Raw genomic sequence first — 20,219 nt, forward strand, 5'->3', positions numbered from 1 at the left:
TCTTGTATCTTGATCTGGATACGGTGGCAAGTGAGCAAGGATCGGGTCGTCGCATCCTTAGTGGCGCGCCACATCGATGCCCCGTTGTAGTGGAAAATGAGCAAGGGCCTTCGCATTTGACTCGAGTGCGAAGGGTAAGGTAAGGAAGCTAGCTGAGCCTAGGAGGATCCGTTAGGTAGCTGGAACGTAGGGTCCCTGACAAGTAAGCTTCGGGAGCTAGTTGATACAGCGGGGAGGTGTGGATATCCTTTGCGTCTAAGAAACCAAATGAAGAGCACGGAAAGCGAAGGAGGTGGAGGATACCGGCTTCCAAGTTGTGGTACACGGGGACAGCTGCAAACAGAAATGGAGTAGGCATCTCGCTTAACAAGAGCCTCAAGTATGGAGTGGTAGACATCAAGAGACATGGGGACCAGATTATCTTGGTCAAGCTGGTAGTTGGGGACTTAGTTCTCAATGTTATCAGCGAGTATGCCCTGCAAGTAGGCCACAATGAGAACACCAAGAGGGAGTTCTGGGAACGCCTGGAAGACATGGTTCGAAGTGTACCGATTGGCGAGAAGCTCTTCATAGGAGGAGACCTCAATGGCCACGTGGGTACATCTAACACAGGTTTTGAAGGGGTGCATGGGGGCTTCAGCTATGGAATCAAGAAGGAGAAGATGTCTTAAGCTTTGCTCTAGCCTATGACATGATCGTAGCTAACACCCTCTTTAGAAAGAGAGAATCACATCCGGTGACTTTTAGTAGTGGCCAACACTCTAGCCAGATTGATTTCATCCTCTCGAGAAAAGAAGATAGGCGTGCGTGCCTAGACTGTAAGGTGATACCTGGAGAGAGTGTTGTACCTCAACATAAGCTGATGGTTGCTGACTTTTGCTTTCTGATTCGTGTCCAGCGGGATAAGCATGCCAAAGTCGCTAGAACGAAGTGGTGAAAGCTCAAGGGGGAGGTAGCTCAGGCGTTCAAGGAGAGGGTCATTAAGGAGGGCCCTTGGGAGGAAGGAGGGGATGCGGACAATGTGTGGATGAAGATGGCGACTTGCATTCGTAAGGTGGCCTCGAAGGAGTTTGGAGTGTCCAGAGGAAGGAGAAGCGAAGATAAGGATACCTGGTGGTGGAATGATGATGTCCAGAAGGCGATTAAAGAGAAGAAAGATTGTTTCAGACGCCTATACCTGGATAGGAGTGCAGACAACATAGAGAAGTACAAGATGGCAAAGAAGGCCGCAAAGCGAGCTGTCAGTGAAGCAAGGGGTCGGGCGTATGAGGACATCTACCAACGGTTAGGCACGAGGAAAGCAAAAGGGACATCTATAAGATGGCCAGGATCCGAGAGAGGAAGACAAGGGATATTGGCCAAATCAAATGCATCAAGGACGGAGCAGACCAACTCTTGGTGAAGGACTGGGAGATTAAGCATAGATGTTGGGAGTACTTCGACAAGCTGTTCAATGGGGAGAATGAGAGTTCTACCATTGAACTGGACGACTCCTTTGATGAGACCAGCATGCGTTTTGTGCGGCGAATCCACGAGTCTGAGGTCAAGGAAGCTTTAGAAAGGATGAAAGGAGGCAAGGCGATGGGCCCTGATTGTATCCCCATTGAGGTGTGGAAAGGCTACGGGGACATAGCAATAGTATGGCTAATCAAGCTTTACAACCTCATATTCCGGGCAAAGAAGATGCTAGAAGAACGGAGACGAAGTATATTAGTACCAATCTTCAAGAACAAGGGGGATGTTCAAAGTTGTACTAATTACCGTGGAATTAAGTTGATAAGTCATACAATGAAGCTATGGGAGAGAGTCATTGAGCACCGCTTAAGAAGAATGGCAAGCTTGACCAAAAATCAGTTTGGTTTCATGCCTGGGAGGTCAACCATGGAAGCCATTTTCTTGGTACGACAACTTATGGAGAGATACAGAGAGCAAAAGGACTTGCATATGGTGTTCATTGACTTGGAGAAGGCTTATGATAAGATACTGCGGAATGTCATGTGGTGGGCCTTGGAGAAACACAAAGTCCCAGCAAAGTACTTTACCCTCATCAAGGACATGTACAATAATGTTGTGACAAGTGTTCGAACAAGTGATGTCGACACTGATGACTTCCCGATTAAGATAGGACTGCATCAGGGGTCAGCTTTGAGCCCTTATCTTTTTGCCTTCGTGATGGGATGAGGTCACAAGGGATATACAAGGAGATATCCCATGGTGTATGCTCTTTGCGGATGATGTGGTACTAGTTGACGATAGTCGGACGGGGGTAAATAGGAAGTTAAGAGTTATGGAGACAAACCTTGGAATCGAAAGGGTTTAGGCTTAGTAGAACTAAAACCGAGTACATGATGTGTTGTTTCAGTACTACTAGGTGTGAGGAGGAGGAGGTTAGCCTTGATGGGCAGGTGGTGCCTTAGAAGGACACCTTTCGATATTTAGGGTCAATGTTGCAGGAGGATGGGGGTATTGATGAAGATGTGAACCATCGAATCAAAGCCGGATGGATGAAGTGGCGCCAAGCTCTGGCATTCTCTGTGATAAGAGAGTGCCACAAAAGCTAAAAGGCAAGTTCTACAGGACGGCGGTTCGACCCGTAATGTTGTATGGCGCTGAGTGTTGGCCGACTAAAAGGCGACATGTTCAACAGTTAGGTGTGGCGGAGATGCGTATGTTGAGATGGATGTGTGGCCACACGAGGAAGGATCGAGTCCTGAATGATGATATACGAGATAGAGTTGAGGTAGCACCAATTGAAGAGAAGCTTGTCCAACATCGTCTGAGATGGTTTGGGCATATTCAGCGAAGGCCTCCAGAAGCTCCAGTGCATAGCGGACAGCTAAAGCGTGCGGAGAATGTCAAGAGAGGTCAAGGTAGACCGAATTTGACATGGGAGGAGTCTGTTAAGAGAGACCTGAAGGATTGGAGTATAACCAAAGAACTAGCTATGGACAGGGGTGCGTGGAAGCTTGCTATCCATGTGCCAGAGCCATGAGTTGGTCGCGAGATCGGGTTTCACCTTTAGCCTACCCCAACTTGTTTGGGACTAAAGGCTCTGCTGTTGTTGTTGGCGGGACTACTTCAACAAGTTGTTCAATGAAGAGAATGAGAGCTCTACCATTGAACTAGACGACTTCTTTGATGATAACAACAAGCGTTTTGTGCGGCGAATGCAGGAGGCTGAGGTCAAGGAGGCTTTAAAAAGAATGAAAGGAGGCAAGGCGATGGGCCCTGATTGTCTCCCCGTTGAGGAGTGGAGAGGCCTCGAAGACATAGCGATAGTATGGCTAACTAAGCTTTTGAACCTCATTTTTCGAGCAAACAAAGTGCCAGAATAATGAAGGCGGAGTATATTAGTACCAATCTTCAAGAAAAGGGGAATGTTCAAAATTGTACTAAATCCATGGAATTAAGCTGATGAGCCATACAATGAAGCTATGGGAGAGTCATTGAGCACCGCTTAAGAAGAATGACAAGTGTGACCAAAAATCAGTTTGGGTTCATGCGTGGGAGGTCCACCATGGAAGCCATTTATTCTTGGTACGAGAACTTATGGAGAGATACGGGGAGCAAAAGAAGAGCATGCATATGATGTTCATTGACTTGGAGAAGGCCTACGATAAGATGTCACAGAATGTCATGTGGTGGGCCTTAGAGAAACACAAAGTCCCAACAAAGTACATTACCCTCATCAAGGACATGTACAACAATGCTATGAAAGTGTTCTTACAAGTGATGGCGACACTGATGACTTTTCAAAATAGGACTGCACCAGGGAGCTTTGAGCCCTTTTTTTTGCTTTCGTGATGCATGAGGTCACAAGGGATATACAAGATATCCCATGGTGTATGCTCTTTGAGGATGATGTGGTGCTAGTCAATGATAGTCAGACGGGGGTTAATGGACAAACCTTGGAATCGGAAGGTTTGGGGCTTAGTAGAACTAAAACCCAGTACATGAGGTGTGGTTTAAGTACTACTAGGCACGAGGAGGAGAAGGTTAGCCTTGATGGGCAGGTGGAATCATAAAAGGACACCTTTTGATATTTGGGGTCAATGATGCAGAAGGATGGATGAAGATGTGAACAATCGAATCGAATCAAAGCCAGGTGGATGAAGTGGCGCTGAGCTTCTTGTGTTCCCTATGACGAGAGAGTGCCACAAAAGCTAAAAGGCAGGTTCTATAGGACGGTGATTTGACCTGCAATGTTGTATAGCGCTGAGTGTTGGCCGACTAAAAGGCGATGACATGTTCAACAGTTAGGTGTAGCGGAGATGCGCATGTTGAGGTGGATGTGTGGCCACACAGGAAAGGATCGGGTATGGAATGATGTTATATGGGATTGGGGTAGCACCGATTTAAGAGAAGTTTGTCCAACATCGTCAAAGATGGTTTGGGTATATTCAGCGCAGGCCTCTCCTATGCATAGCGGACGGCGTGATGATAATGTCAAGAGAGGTCGGGGTAGACCGAACTTGACAAGGGAGGAGTCCGTAAAGAGGGATCTGAAGGACTGGAGTATCGACAAAGAACTAGCCATGTACAGGGATGCATGGAAGCTAGCTATCCATGTGCCAGAACCATGAGTTGGTTCTGCGATCTTATGGGTTTCAGCTCTAGCCAACCCCAATTTGTTTGGGACTAAAGGGTTCGTAGTTGTTGTACGAGGGGAGCAAATATTTGTTTGGGTACAAATGTCAGTTAGGTGCAACCAACAAAAATGGATGACTTCTATGTTGAAAACAGAACGACGCATACCTTTTTCAAGACTAATGGAATTCGTTTTAAACTCGTTGAACTTTACGTCAGACTGATAAAGGAAACTTCAGCAGAAAATTCTGGAGGGAACAAATTTCTGTACCATAAGAGCATCTCCAATAGATGTTGTAGATGAAAAAGTAACATATTTTAGCATCACCAGGGCAAAAACAGTGCTCCAATAGATGATGTAGATGCAATTATTTTACTTGAGGGATAGGGCGTGGTGTAAAATAGGCCACCAAGTGATGCAAATTTGCATAACTTGTGTCGCTCGAGCAAAACATGTGCAGTCGCGAGCGTACTCCAACTACCGCGTGGAACATTCCTACGCCGCTCCCGCCGCCCGCTCGTCCACCCGACCACCGTTGTCGGCGATTTTGCAAGGGAAGGCTGCGGCCGCCGCTCGTCCATCCTCCCCTGAGTTCGCCGCAACCCCATCCAGTCGCTGAAGGTCCTGCCGCCGTGCCATGTTTTGGCCGATTCGGCTGTTGGCCGGAGCGCCGACTCCCGTGATGGCTCTCGCAGCTCATGGCCGTTGTCCGGAATAGGACTTCTGGCCACCGAAGCTACCGCGGGCAGTCGCGCGACCGCCATGATTTTGGTCGGCGCCGCCGGCACCACGTCACCAAAATCACGGGCAGCCCTCAACCGGCACGCGTCAACGAGGCGTAGAAGAGGCCTTAGTGAGCGTCTCGTCGCTGGCACGGCTACCATCTTTGCTCCGACGAGCAGCCGCCCAATTTCGTCCTCCTCGTGCACAAGGTGTTCGACAAATATTGCACAAAATAAAAATATCCTAAACCTGTCATGTTTTTTTTAACGTGCACGTAAGAAGTACTTTCATGGAGATTTCCGTATTGTAGATGACCTCATGTGACTCCTCTGTTTGGGATGATTCCTCATCGGATGAGGAATATGATTTGGCCGACGAAGAGGACACTATTTCGCTCGTGATTGCTTTGCTCGTGATGATGCACAAGAAGGGGCCGAAGCATGGCGGTTATGTGTTTGGCCGTGAGCACACGAAGAGAACAGCTAGAGGCTCACCCAAGATTGATGGGAACTATTTTACTCCTAAACCAGTTTTTCCGAGGTACTTTCACTGCTAGTTTAGGTTTAGGATTGATTTGAAATGATTTGGTTCACATATGTATGATATTGTGCTCTATTTTACATCACCTATTGGAGCACTAGTGCCCTATTTTACATCATCTATCGGAGTTGGAAGTTTTGGGTGATGTAAAATAGCACTTTTAGGTGATGTAAATTTTACTCGAACCACAATTTGGTGCCCTATTTTACATCATCTATTGGAGTCTAATGATGATAGTTCGTTATAACTGGAGACGTCATCCAGGGCAACTCGTCAGCACCACCGATCGTGAGCTAGACAGTCATCCCCAGTATCTAAATTAAATAGTGCCTAATTCCTGTTGGGTCCCTCTTAGTTTCGACAACTGGACACAACTACAAAGTCAGCAGAGCCAACCATAAAAGTACTTGTAATCATGTGGTGTGTATGTGTCTGCTTTCACAATAAAAGGTGTAATGTAATGAGAGAAGCAGCAAGATATGCAGTTCGTGAAACTGCAAGCAACACTGCAGATAACAAGTAGATATAAATGGAGACAAACGCACCATTAGTCATATTGCTTACGCAGGATGAGTACTTTAGTCACAGAACTATTAGATTGTTAAATAGCGGTCACATTTGTTTATGAGCAAACAGATCACATACCCTTTTGCGAAGTAACCGCAGCTGACATGGCATGCTAATGAGGCCGTCTTTTTACAAAATAAACCCTGATAATATCTTTAGTGGTTTAATGCGCAACTTAAAACTCCCTCTTCCCCTCACGCTCCCAGCCATGGCTCGGTGGCGCTCATGCTCGCCGCCGCATGCCCTCTTGTCCGACAGCACAACGCCGATGCCGCCCACGGCACTGGGGTTCAGGGGCTGGCCATTAGGGCTGTAAAAAAAGCTTGGGCTCGTCATGTTGTTCGACTTTGATTCGTTCCAGGCTGGATTCGAGCTTGGCTCAAGAGCTAAACAAGCTGAGCTCAAGCCTGATGTGAAGGTCACGAACCTGGCGAGCTCAAGCTTGAACAGTTCGCAAAGGCTCGGTAGAACGGGCATGCTCAACGTTCCAGCTCTTTCAACAAATAACTGTAGGCCCAATGTTACCATACCCCCGCCACTACTACTTGATATGCACAAGTCTGGGCACCTCACGGGACTTCACTCCTGAGGCAAAGAAGCCTTTTGTAGCCTAGTAACTCATCGTTAATGCATGTGCATTGGAGCACTCCAGTTCATATGAAGCAGCACAAAGGTTGTGGAGGAGCAACTCCACTTTGCTGCTATAAAGTGTACAACACAAGTGTTGAAGGAACAGCTTCAACGCGATGTGCTAGATATCGCTCTCGAGGCGAATGTAGGTCGATAGGGTAGCGAGAGTTCAATCCAGAACTCCTGGGGCACAAGATCTACTCCAAGATCTTAGATAAAAACAACAAGTTTTATTATAGGTAATGGGTACATAGTCTGGTTTCCAAAGTAGAGGTGAGGACCTCTATTTATAGGGCTTTGGGAAGCCTTCACATACTTCTACTTATAGCTGGAACACTCTAGAAAACATTATTTAGGATTCATCTCTCTACTCACAACTACTTATAACTAGAGAACTCTAGAAACAGCGGGTGGGGTAAAGAAAACAAAAGAAATACTACACTAGAGTGGAAGCATCTAGAAGTAGCCAAACAGATCCGGCATGTGTTTTCTTTCTTCTCATCTAGTGTTCCTCATCATTCTCCCCTGGTAGTTTGGAACTCGCCCTCAAGTTATCTTCATAGAGCGCTTCTTTTGAATGGTAGAGAGTCAAGTCCGCAACATTGGAAGTGTTGGAGATACCCATGTCACTTGGACGATCTATCACATAAGCATTATCATTTATCCTCCTCACGATAGAGAAGGGCACATACCTTCGCTGCCTAAGTTTCCCTTTAACACCTAATGGCAGCCTCTCTTTTCGGAGGTAGACCATCACCTTATCACCGACTTGGAATGATTTTGGCCTCCTTTTGCAATCAGCAAGTTGTTTATATTTCTGATTTTGTGCTTCCAAAGCGCCGTTATCATTTATCCTCCTCACGATAGAGAAGGGCACATACCTTCGCTGCCTAAGTTTCCCTTTAACACCTAATGGCAGCCTCTCTTTTCGGAGGTAGACCATCACCTTATCACCGATTTGGAATGATTTTGGCCTCCTTTTGCAATCAGCAAGTTGTTTATATTTCTGATTTTGTGCTTCCAAAGCGCCGCGAATCTCTTCAAATAACTCGGTGTAATTATCAGCAAAGGACAATGCTAATTTTGAGTTTCCCCTTGATGGTAGCTTCACCAGGTCCACCACATGTGTTGGAACTTTAGTGTAGACAATGGAAAAAGGGCTCCTTCCTGTGGATCTATGCTTGGAGTTATTGTAGGAGAACTCTACAAGAGATAAAGCCAAATCCCATTGCCCCTTTCTTTCTCCACAAATGCAACAGATCAGATTACCCAAAAACTTGTTCACCACTCCCGTTTGTCCATCTGTTTGTGGATGAGCAGTGCTAGAAAATTTCAATTCAGTGTTGAATTGCTTCCACAAAGTGAGCCAAAATGCAGCAAGAAACTTGCTATCACGGTCTGAGACGATGGACCTTGGAACTCCATGAAGTCTGAACACTTCTCGAAAGAAATAGGCTTGCCACATGATGAGCATCTGTTGTCTTGCGGCATGGGATGAAATGAGCCATCTTAGAGAATCTGTCCACGACCACAAACACAGCATCACTCCCTCGTCTTGTTCTTGGCAAGCCCAAGACGAAGTCCATAGAGATGCCCTCCCATGGAGCGATAGGAACAGGCAAAGGCATGTATAACCATGTGTTCTGGACTTGGCCTTTGTAGGTTTGACATATAGGGCATGCATCTCTCATTAGTTGTGGCCAAAAGTAGCAAGCTTCTAGGTCAGCGATAGTCTTGTCCCGTCCAACATGGCCACTAAGATCACTTGAATGGAGCTCTCTAACCAGCTTGTCACGTAGAGAACTTCTTGGAATGTATAAACGATCATTTTTTAAGAGATATCCATCTTGCATCAAATAGCCATCACCTAATGGTTGGCCCCTTGCGTGCTTTACCCAAACATGGCCAAATCTTCGTCACCCTCATACAACTCCTTTATTTGATCCATAACCGAAAGGTCAGCTTCAAAAGAAGTCAAGAGGCATGCACCACGACTAAAAGCATCGGCCACTCTGTTAGTTATTCCAGATTTATGCACGATGAGATAGTTAAACCTCTCCAGATATGCTGCCCATCTTGCTAGCATGCAGTCAACATGCTTTTGATTTCTAAAATGCTTCAAGGATTGATGGTCGTTATAAACAACGAATTCTTTAGGCAGCAAATAGATTTCCCAAGTTTTCAACGCTCTGAAAACAGCATATAATTCTTGCTGATAGGTACTCCATTTTTGTCTAGCTTCACTTAACTTCTCACTAAAGAAAGCAATGGGCTTCCTTTCTTGAGATAGGACAGCTCCAATGCCTACTCCACTTGCATCACACCCCAACTCAAAAGTCTTGTTGAAATCAGGTAGCACCAAGACAGGAGCTTGTGATAGTTTTTGTTTTGTCTCATTGAAACTAGCTTTAGCTGCTTCTGTCCATTAGAACTTTCCTTTCTTCAAACACTTGATAATTGGTGCCATGATAGTGCTGAAATTATTCACAAATCGCCTATAGAAAGTTGCAAGGCCATGAAAACTTCTTACCTGAGAAATGGTCTTCGGAGTTGGCCATTCTCGGATTACTTCAACCTTAGAATCATCAACGCGAATACTGTCACATGTTATGACGAATCCTAGGAAAAGAAGTTGTATTTGCAGGAAAACACATTTCTTCAAGTTGACGTAGAGCTTATTTTCCCTTAGTACTTCTAGCACCTTCCGGATGTGATCAAAGTGTTCATCCTCATCCTTGCTATAGATCAAGATGTCATCAAAATAGACCACAACAAAGTGGGACAAGAAGAGTCGAAGGACTTGATTCATTAAGCACATAAAGGTACTTGGTGCATTTGAGAGTCCAAATGGCATGACTAGCCATTCAAACAACCCTTCCTTTGTCTTGAAGGCGGTTTTCCATTCATCCCCGGGTCTGATACGGACTTGATAATATCCGCTTCTTAAATCTAGCTTTGTGAACACTCTTGCTCCACTAAGCTGATCCAACATATCATCCAGACAAGGAATCGGGAATCTATATCTTACGGTGATCTTGTTAATGGCTCTACTGTCCGTACACATGCGCCAAGATCCATCTTTCTTTGGCGCGAATAGAGCTAGTACAGCACATGGGCTAATACTTTCTCGAATGTGCCCCTTTTGCAACAATTCCTCCACTTTCTCCTTCAATATATCATGTTCCTTTGGGCTCATTCGATAGTGTGGAAGATTAGGAAGACTTGCTCCCGGAATAGTCAATTCTATGTTGAATTCCTCTCATCGGTGGCAGGCCTTGTGGCTCACCAAGTATGTTCTGAAATTCTGCCAATAAACCACGTACCTTTGCTGGAATTTCAATAGTCAGGTGCTCTTCTCCTTTTACAACAAGTGCAGCACACAAATCTGCCTCCTTCAAGTCCTCCATAAACTCATGAGGGGTATGGGAAATAGTTAACACAGTTTTCCCCTCCTCCTTAGAGGTATTACCTTCGTTTTTGTTTGGTAAGATAATGATCTTTCTCTTGTTCCAAATGAAAGAGTAAGAATTTTCCTTACCCTTGTCTGTAGTATCCACATCAAATTGCCAAGGTCTCCCAAGAAGAACATGGCTAGCGTCCATATCAACTATGTCACACAACACATTTGAGCGATAATGCTTGCCCAAGGAAAGTGGCAGGTTGCATTATTTGGTGATCCTCATATTCACTCCTTTCTTGATCCACCCAATAGTGTAGGGGTTTGGATGACCATGAGTATCGGCTCACCAACTTCTGGGAGATAAGATTCTCGCAACTGCAACTATCAAACACTAACTTGCATACCTTGCCATTCACTGTGCATTTGCTCTCAAATATTTTCTTCCGTTGTGTGTCGTCGGGTTGTGGTGTGGAACATAGGAGACGCTGAATCACATATACCACCTCTTCACCTTCTTCTTGACAAACCTCTTGTCCCTCTACATCTTCAGATTCGTATTCTTCCTCATCGCCTTCACCATCATGGATAGTTGTGTTAACAAATTTCCTTGGTGGGCAGCCGCTGGATATGTGTCCCTCTTCACCACATTTATAGCATTTTGGGCCTTCATTGGACTTACCCTTGCCTCTAGTTTGCTTTTGGATGGGTCGTTTTGCCTTTGGTGGAGCGGTCTTTTCTTCCACTCTATTAGGCTGACTCCTAGACGAGCCTTCGGTATGAGGATATGGAGGATATGGAGCTTCAGTTGCCTTTCTTGTCCTCGCAAACCTCTCGGCCTTTAAGGCTAGAGCTTGTGCTTGATCAACGGACCAGATTTGTTGCATCATCAATCGATCTTGAATAGCGTCATTGAGACCATTGATGTACCTTGCAACTTGTTGATCTTCAGTTTCAGCAAGGTTGCACCTCACTTGTAGCCTTAGAAACTCCTCCGTGTAATCTGAAACAATCCTATTTCCTTGAGCACAATTTTGAAATTGGATAAATAGGATCTGGTCATAATCAGCGGACAAAAATCTCCCTTTCAAGAGACTTTTCATTTGCCGCCAAGTTCTCACACGAGGTTCTCCTCTCAGCTTGCGCTCTTCTTGAACGTGATGCCACCATGCACCGGCTCCTCCTTTCAGCTTGTATGCGACCAAAGGAACTCTGCGATCTTCCGGAACCTCCATGACCTCAAAGAAAGTCTCCACTTCATATAACCAATCCAGGCACCCTTCAATGTCAACATTTCCATTAAAACTTAGGATCTCACCTTTCACCTTGTATGTATCTCTTGCATATGTAGGGTTGGGTGCTCTCCGATATGCGTAGAGATTTGGTTCTTCAAGGGCATCATCATATTCTTCACCTTCAGAAGCTTCAACATAAATTGGCCTTCTTGAAGCACGTTGAACAGCATGTTCTTGTGGCGGTCTTGCTCCAAGATTACCTCTCCTTCTTCCTTGATGAACATCTTCTTCTTCTTTAGATGAATCTCCTTCATTGGTAGCAGGGGGGACACCCTTTCTTATCATCTCAACCAGCTGGTCAAATCTCCGATTAAGATCTTCACGCAGCTCTTTGATTTGTTGTTCAGCAACATACATCCTCTTCAACAATTGCTCTGTTGCTTGCTGCAGCTTGCTCTCGAAGAGGACAGCAAGAACGATTATGGGTCAACGAGGCTCTGATACCACCTGAAGCAACACAAAGGTTGTGGAGGAGCAACTCCACCTTGCTGCTACAATGTGTACAGCACAAGTGTGAACAGCTTCAACGTGATGTGCTAGATATCGCTCTAGAGGCGAATGTAGGCCGATAGGGCAGCAAGAGTTCAATCCAGAACTCCTAGAGGCACAAGATCTACTCCCAGATCTTAGATAAGAACAACAAGTTCTATTATAGGTAGTGGGTACATAGTCTGGTGTCCAAAATAGAGGTGAGGACCTCTATTTATAGGGCTTTGGGAAGCCTTCACATACTTTTACTTATAGCTGGAACACTCTAGAAAACATTATTTAGGATTCATCTCTCTACTCACAACAGCGGGTAGGGTAAAGAAAACAAAAGAAATACTACACTAGAGTGGAAGCATCTAGAAGTATCCAAACAGATCTGGCATGTGTTTTCTTTCTTCTCATCTAGTGTTCCTCATCATCATACCACATCGGTTGCTGATACGGAGCACGGCAGAGCTCCAGCAATAAATAGAGGCTTGTGTTGTTGTCATCTTGGTCAGTATACTCTAATTTGTGCCGTCTAACAGATGTGCTGGTTGAATTTATTAAATATAAAAAATAAAGAGTTCTGCAAGCTTGTAAAGCCTTCAGCTAGTAGAGCTCAACCTCATTCCTAAGCTCACGACCCGATATTCGAGCTAACCTTTTGGCTCGTGGTGGAAATCGAGCTCGAGCCGAGCCTGGGTGTACTCGCTCGAGTTCGGTTCGTTTACGGACCTACTGTCCATGCTCGGCGCAAGGCAGGGCCATGGAGCAGCCCATGGCGGCGCTGGACGCGTCCGTGAGCTACGAGGACACGCACGCCAGTTTGCCCATGGCGTCCACAGGAATGGAGGTGGCCGGATTGTCACCGAATGTGAGCACAGACACAGACAGTGCCAATGGAAGGCATGTGTGGCGGTGACGAAACGCAGCGGTGATGGTCTGCAGAAGTCATGGAAAAGGTCCTGGGGGCTGACCCACAGCTACGCAGGGGGCATGCAGGTCGTGGAACACGCTCGGAGTCGTCGTCGTACTCGACGAAGGCATAGCCCTTCCCTTCCCCATTGCACCATGGGCGGCGAGGTGGACGGAGAGGACCCGGCCGATGAGCTCAGAGGCGTCACAGACCTCCTTCTCCGCGGTGTCAAAGGGGTTGTGACGAGGATACGGGCGGCACCAAGGTATAGTCAGCATGGCCGAAAGCCAGCCCAGCGACCCTAGCATGGCCGGACTGGCGACTCATGTCCAGCTCCTTGATGGGATGCCTCATCATCTCGATGGCCAAGTCAACCAACCAGCTCACCCAACAAGCCAGGGTCCGGTGTGACCCAGTAGCCCCCACCAACTTGTAAACCGACCCGAGGAATGTAACCCTAACCTGACCACATATATAAGGAAAGTTATAGGCCTCTCGAGAGACAAGAGATTCATCTCAAATCATTCTACACACCACTAGCAAAATATATGGTTCCTCACCTAACCCTTCAGCTCCCACCTCTACAGCCACTGTGGCACCCCTTGTACAACCCTAGCTAAGATGTCTCTGATATCCAGCCGGCACACTAAGCAATACATCTCAGCAGCAGGAATAGAGTATTGCCGCTTCACGGAGGGCAAGAACCTGAGTAGATCATTGTCTCTTGTGTGTCGCCATTCCGATCTACCACTCATGGACCCGCGATAGTTCCTGTCGGATCAGAATGCTGACATTATGTTCTCGACGCACACGACACGGCTACACAAATAGGTGGAGGAAACTGCGATGATGTCATTGATTGACAACTTCAGTCGAAGTCCCTTTTTTAAGTGCGTCATGTCATAAGTCGGTTTCGCAGTCTCATCAACCTCGTGGAAGAGAGGGGTTTAATTTGCACTAAACCACACTAAAGCTGTCATCATAGTTACATATAAAAAAATGTCACATGTTTGCTCATAAACTATAAGTCTTGTGGCCACTTTAAAAATTAAAACATTCTTAGACTACACATATCACATGAGCTGTGTGACTAATGTTACATGTATCTCTTGTACATCAATCATAAATCCGAAGTATATTGCTAGTACATAAACTCAGTGCAGAGAAATACTTTAGTCAAAAAGACATAAATCTTACCCAAAAATCCAGAGTGAGACTGCAAGAATCATTGTAGCAACCATGACCCATTCATTTTTTGTCACTGGGCCCATTTTCTTTAGTTTTTGAGCAGCTAATGCAGGGGCTTCAGGAGTGTCCTTTATTTCTGGAGGGAATATTTTGTATAGCAAATAAGGTGTTGCTAAAAGCGAAATGATGGCAGGCAAACTTGCAACCTTGAACCATGATATCCACGGGCTTGCAATTTTGACACCAGCCTCCTCCGCTAACTTCAAACACAAGAGATTCTGCGCAGCAGCGGTCAGAAAGAGAGCACTGGAGTTGCCAGATGCCTGTCAAGCAGCAGAAACCAACACGACACTGTTATTGGTAGTTTTAAAATTCAAGCTAAATGGTTAAGAAGTGAAACAGAGAGAAATTATACATGCGACCACTCTAGAAGCAACACATCAGAAACTCTGGGAGTATATCACAGAGAAACAGCACCACAACTTCCAAACTTAAAGAAGGATTGTTGGTTGCCCATGGTTTACTTTGAAACTCAGATGTCTCCACCAAAACATCGACATACTAAAGCATACCTTATCCTTCCAACGTAAGACGTTACAAGAATACACCATCCTTCCCAATGTAGTACCATATTATCATTATTTTAATGATTTAGTCTCAGTATTCCACTATGCATAGGATCGCACCAGATCCTCTACGCACATACCCAGAAACAGCTCCGCATCACACAAAGAGCAGCGGACATTACAAAACCACATTTCAAGACCTTCATTATTAAAGGGAAGCTTAGGTAGCGAAGGTATAGGCCCTTCCCTATTATGAGGAAGATAAATGATAATGCTGATGTGATAGATCTTCCAGGCGAGATGGCTATACAATGTTGCGGACTTGAGTCTCTACCACCCAGAAGAAGCGCTCTATGAAGATAACTCAAGGTCGAGTTACAAACAACCAGGGGAGAATGATGAGGAACAATAGAGGAAAATAAAAGAAGAAGAAGAAGAAGAAGAAGAAGAAGAAAGCAAACTTCTAGATACTTCTCAACAACAACAACAACAACAACAACAACAACAACAACAACAACAAAGCCTTTAGTCCCAAACAAGTTGGGGTAGGCTAGAGCTGAAACTCATAAGATCTCGCAAGGGTAGGCTAGAGCTGAAACTCATAAGATCTCGCAACCTCATGATTCTGGCACATGGATAGCTAGCTTCCACGCACATCTGTCCCCTCCAGTATTTTCTTTTCTTTTCTTAACCTGGCTACTGTTTCCTAGAGTCTTCTAGGTATAAATGGAATATTGTATCTTAAGTGATGTTTTCTAGAATGTTCTAGCTATAAGTAGAATTTGGGATGTGAAGACTTCCCAAAGTCCTATAAATAGAGGTCCTCATCTCTAACTTGTGACAAGGCTATGTAACCCCACTACCTATAATAGAACTTGGTGTTCTTATCTAAGATCTTGGAGTAGATCTTGTGCTCAAGGAGTTTTGGACTAAACTCCTGCTGCCACATTGGCCTATTTGGCCTCTAGAGCGATATCTACGCAGCACATTGATTCAACACTTGTGGTGCACACTGTGTAGCAACAACCAGCAAGGTGGAGTTGTTCCTCCACAACCTTGTGCTGCTTCAATTTCCCCCTTTTTCTTTTCTTTTTCCACATACCCACAACACACTTATACAAAACACTCACAGACTTCTTCGGCACCAGTGCCAGTTTATTAATTTGATGGTGTCGTCTACTCAGATGAGCTCTACAGCGCAACCTTGTGTATAAATATCAAATATCTAAAATTGCACCCTTAGTGATGGACTTTTAGACTGAATATCCAATATAATACTCCAAAATTGATGTTGAACTACCATGACCAATGCAAATCAAAGCAGCTTTCTGGCACAGTCTGGAAGAATCCACTACTGACATAACCCTAATTATTGAAAAGTAGATAAAACCAGACGATAATATTCTGCTCTGCTTTGTTGAGAGGGGCCGAGCCCCTTTATATTGTTGTAAATAAAATATCAGCTATCAATCAGAAGGTTCCTAGTTCTCCATGTTGTATAAGCCAGAGCACCAAGAAATATTGAAGATCAAAGACACAAAAAGAAAGGTCAAATGCCAAGTCAAATGGCAACCTAATGATAAAGAGACCCAAGAAAGTATGAAGCCCATTAACCCCACTCATGCACATCCCTCATGGACCAAAGATTGAAATAACCTTCCTCTTCTTTATGTTCGTAGGGGCATTTAATTTTTTCTACAATAGACTCTTTTGCCCATGCTTTCCCTCCCCGCCAGGGGTAGTGGTGGTCATTTGTACAAGGCCTTGAGCCTATAAAAGGCACCACATGGATCATTTGTAACCTATCTCTCATTTGGAATAAGAGAGCTCTCACAACAGAGCAAGACCTTGGCTTCCTTTTGAGACGACCGCTTAGGCAATCGGACCAAGTGAATTTCCCTCCGAGCCCAGGCTCGGAACGGAAACATCACGAAGAAAGCTTACCACGTGTCGAGGATTCAGCCTACAACACAGGGCCGGGTATCGTAACGGTACTCGGGGGGTCCACTCCTCAACGAGATTAAGCTTCACTCGATCAGGAGGCGTGGCCAAACCCAAAAAAACTCTCTCCGGTATACATCGACCGGTTGCACAACCGATGTGTATGCCCGTTTTTAAGGTTGATGAATGCGATGCTTGCTAGCATTGTGCCACGTCGACTCGATCAACGACAAATATCTACCAAGACTATTCAAACTTCGGATCAAATATATAGCAGACAAGACTTGATTGACAAAAAAACACCTTATGTGGTTTTTCATTAAGCAACATATATAGTACATAAGACTTGATCAACAAGCTGGTAAATCTATTCAAACTCTAATACGATCTCTAAACTAACAGGATTCTTTCTAACAAACTTGCTTAATCAATCAGGACTCTGGTTAAGGGATAAGAGCAAGACTCCATGTTTGATGGGCTGGTCCACATATCATCTCTCCCTTTCTTCAAGGAATCTTGTGTACTACTAGTTGTGGAGCTATCTTGGTCGTAGTCATCAGCCTCGATGAAGAAGAGCCACGCACAATGATGACCACCGAACATAAATCTCGTTGTGCAAAGGCCCCAACGGCGATGTTCTACCAACTCAGTTGGGGTGAGGCACCAAACTTGCCATGGCGGCGTTCACTGGAGTGGTCGACGATGTTGTGCAAAGGCCCAACGACGACCTTCTACCAACTCAGTTGGGGTGAGGCGCCAAACTTGCCATGGCGGCGTTCACTGGAGTGGTCGACGATAGAACAGGTGCTAGTGGTGCTGGAAGTGACAGTATTGGAGTTGCGTTGATCGCGGGAGGGTCGGAGGGGCCGCTCAGAAGGCTAGTGTAGTGATGTTGCGAGGAAATGCCACTGCTCATAGGCCTTGGTGAAGGAAATGGCGGTGTGGACGTCAGATGGTCGTTAAAGCTCGATGTCAAAGCGAAGACCATCAGCCAAGCCTACTGTGTACAGATACTGTTGTTAGGACGGTGTTAATGGCTCATTGTTGCGGCACTAGAGCGCTAGAAACCTGTTGGTGTAGTCAGCAACCGAGGAAGTGAATGGGAAACGTGCCAACTCACCCAAGGGATTTGCCCGACGTGATGGCCCAAACAGAACGTGGCAAGCCTCCGTGAACTGCTCCCATGGCCAATTGTGCTCGAATTGTAAGTACCAGAACTGGGCATCATTAGTTCATGCGTTGTCCATGAAAAAACTGATCGGACCTATTAAGGCAACCAAGAGGATTAAGCGAGACAGCATATGTTGGGAAGTCGAGCTTGTGGAAGCGGAGCATGCTGGAACCTAAACCTAAGCCAAGGTAATGGTTAGGCAGGGGCAAGGGAGGTGATGGGCAGGGTGGATCCATAGATGGGTTGTGGAAGGGGGCACGGCCATACTGGTGTAAGGAATCAATTGGTGGTTGGAGGCGTGAAGGCGGTCAAGGCGGCAGAGATCTGCGCCTGGTGATGGTAGAGCTGTTGTTAGTAGGTGGGCGACAAAATTGGGGCGGGATTTGGGGTAGGATTTGAGCTGTAAGGTGGGGGTGCGAAGTGGCCGAAATTGATGTTAGGGGGCAGCTGGCGAGTAAGGAGATGGCTGGAGGTGGTAAAAGGGGAATGGTTGCTGGTGGTGGTTAGCAGGAGTTAGCACAGGGTTGTGTTGCGACAGCAAGCAGCCGGTTGATGGCAGGAAAGCGAGGGGTGGTTGGGGTGGGCAATCGGTGATTCCCCGCTTACATGTCAGCATATGGACAACCCATGTGACGCAACTGTAATTGAAGAACTCATTCTGAGCACCCCCATAAGCAATGTAGTATAGAGATAAAATGGTACTCCCTCCGTTCCAAAATAGATGACTCAACTTTATACTAAAGTTAGTACAAAGTTGGGTCATCTATTTTGGAACGGAGGGAGTAATTACGTATTCTATCAGGATATGAGAAACAGAACATGACCCTAGCTATGAGCGCATATCACGGACTCAGCGATCTTGGGAAAAATTGATGACCATCTGGGCAAAATGCACCTCCAAGATTACAATGATTCATCAGTAATATCTTAAATTCGTAAATAAAAAGCGCAGCCTTTTGGCATGTGCATCAGTAAATTGTAGTGTACCTGCAGCTGAGACTGCACAAGGTAGGCACCCAGTTTCTTCGCTGATGGATCATTCGGCTTGCTGCCGGCCGATAGCGACAGCGACTTGACAATGGGAAGGAACACCCCTCCAGCCCTCGCCGTGGTGCTGGGCATGGCCGGCGCGATGCATGCCTCACTGATGGTGAGACCGTAGGATAGGCCCAGAGTGCTTCCACCCAACCACTTGACGAAGTAGGTGGCAACGCGGTCGCCGAGGCCGGTCTTGACGAACCCCCGTGCAAAGAAGAAGGAGATGACGATGAGCCAGATGACCTCGTTGGTGAACGCCCCGAACGCCGCGATGAAGGGGAGCGTACCCGTGGCCACGGTAGCAGTGAGGCCGAGGAATGCCCACGCGCCGACGGGGAGCGGGCCGAGGACGAGCCCTGCGATGGTGGAGAGAAAGATGGAGAGGAGCTGCCACGCCTGCGGAGTCACCTCGGGGGGGCGCGGCGCCAGGAATCGCACTGCGAGGCCGACCGCGATGGAGGCGATGAGGGGGAGCAGCTTCGCGCCGGCCGAGGCCGCGGCGGGGGCCGGCGCCGGTGCGGGCTCAGTGTTGGGGCTTGAAGCTTGGGTGGCGGACGCGGAGGCCAGGAGAGGATGGAGGTGGCGGCAAGGGGCGAGGGAGAAGCGAGGGGAGATGGGGCGGCAGAGGGAGAGAGAATTAGTGGAGGGCTGCAGCTGCAGATGGCGGCGGCGTAGGTGGTCGTGGGGAGTAGGGAGGGGGAGAGCCGGGCGGTGGGACACCGCGAGGTGTAGGCGCTCCATTGGCGCTCGGCTGTGCACGGCGGCGCGAGCGGCCGAGCGGAGGAACCGGGGGTCGGATACTGGTGGCTGCGGCCTTCCGAGAGCTACGGGTGAGATTGGTCTATACGGGAAAGCATAATCCGTTAGGGTTCTGTACAGTGTATACACTGGCCCGTCGTGTCAGCGTCTTAGTGTGCATTTTGCGCTTTTTTGTTCTGTTTTGTGGATGAGAGTTAATTGCATACAATTACCACAATTTTGGCTGGGTTTTCATTAATTTTTTAGCATATCAGTACCAAGCTTAGGGTAGGCCGCAAAAATCAGACTAACTCTGGTTTGAACCGTTTTTTGAAAGCTTAACTGACAAATAGGGCTCGCTTGCAAGGATGACATGGCGGGGAGGCATGCCGACTACGCCCGTGAACCTTGTGTGGTGGACCAAGTCTGAGCCTTCTCTCTCGCTCATAT

At 46.6% G+C, this 20,219-nt stretch overlaps 1 protein-coding gene across 1 annotated transcript in view; it reads right to left on the bottom strand.

Annotated features, from left to right (window-relative positions):
• LOC119337607 (dicarboxylate transporter 2.1, chloroplastic-like) overlaps positions 1-19,861 on the bottom strand; it is a 22,455-nt gene extending 2,594 nt beyond the window's left edge. The window contains exons 1-2 of the mRNA XM_037609773.1: positions 18,981-19,861; positions 14,325-14,638 (exon numbers count right to left, since the gene is read on the bottom strand). Coding sequence (XP_037465670.1) covers positions 14,325-14,638; positions 18,981-19,772 — 1,106 coding nt within the window. The 5' untranslated portion in view covers positions 19,773-19,861. The remainder of the gene's footprint in view (positions 1-14,324; positions 14,639-18,980) is intronic.
• Positions 19,862-20,219: the final 358 nt, after the last annotated feature.

This window comes from Triticum dicoccoides, chromosome 7B (genome assembly GCF_002162155.2).
Source record: "Triticum dicoccoides isolate Atlit2015 ecotype Zavitan chromosome 7B, WEW_v2.0, whole genome shotgun sequence".
Lineage (NCBI taxonomy): Eukaryota > Viridiplantae > Streptophyta > Magnoliopsida > Poales > Poaceae > Triticum > Triticum dicoccoides.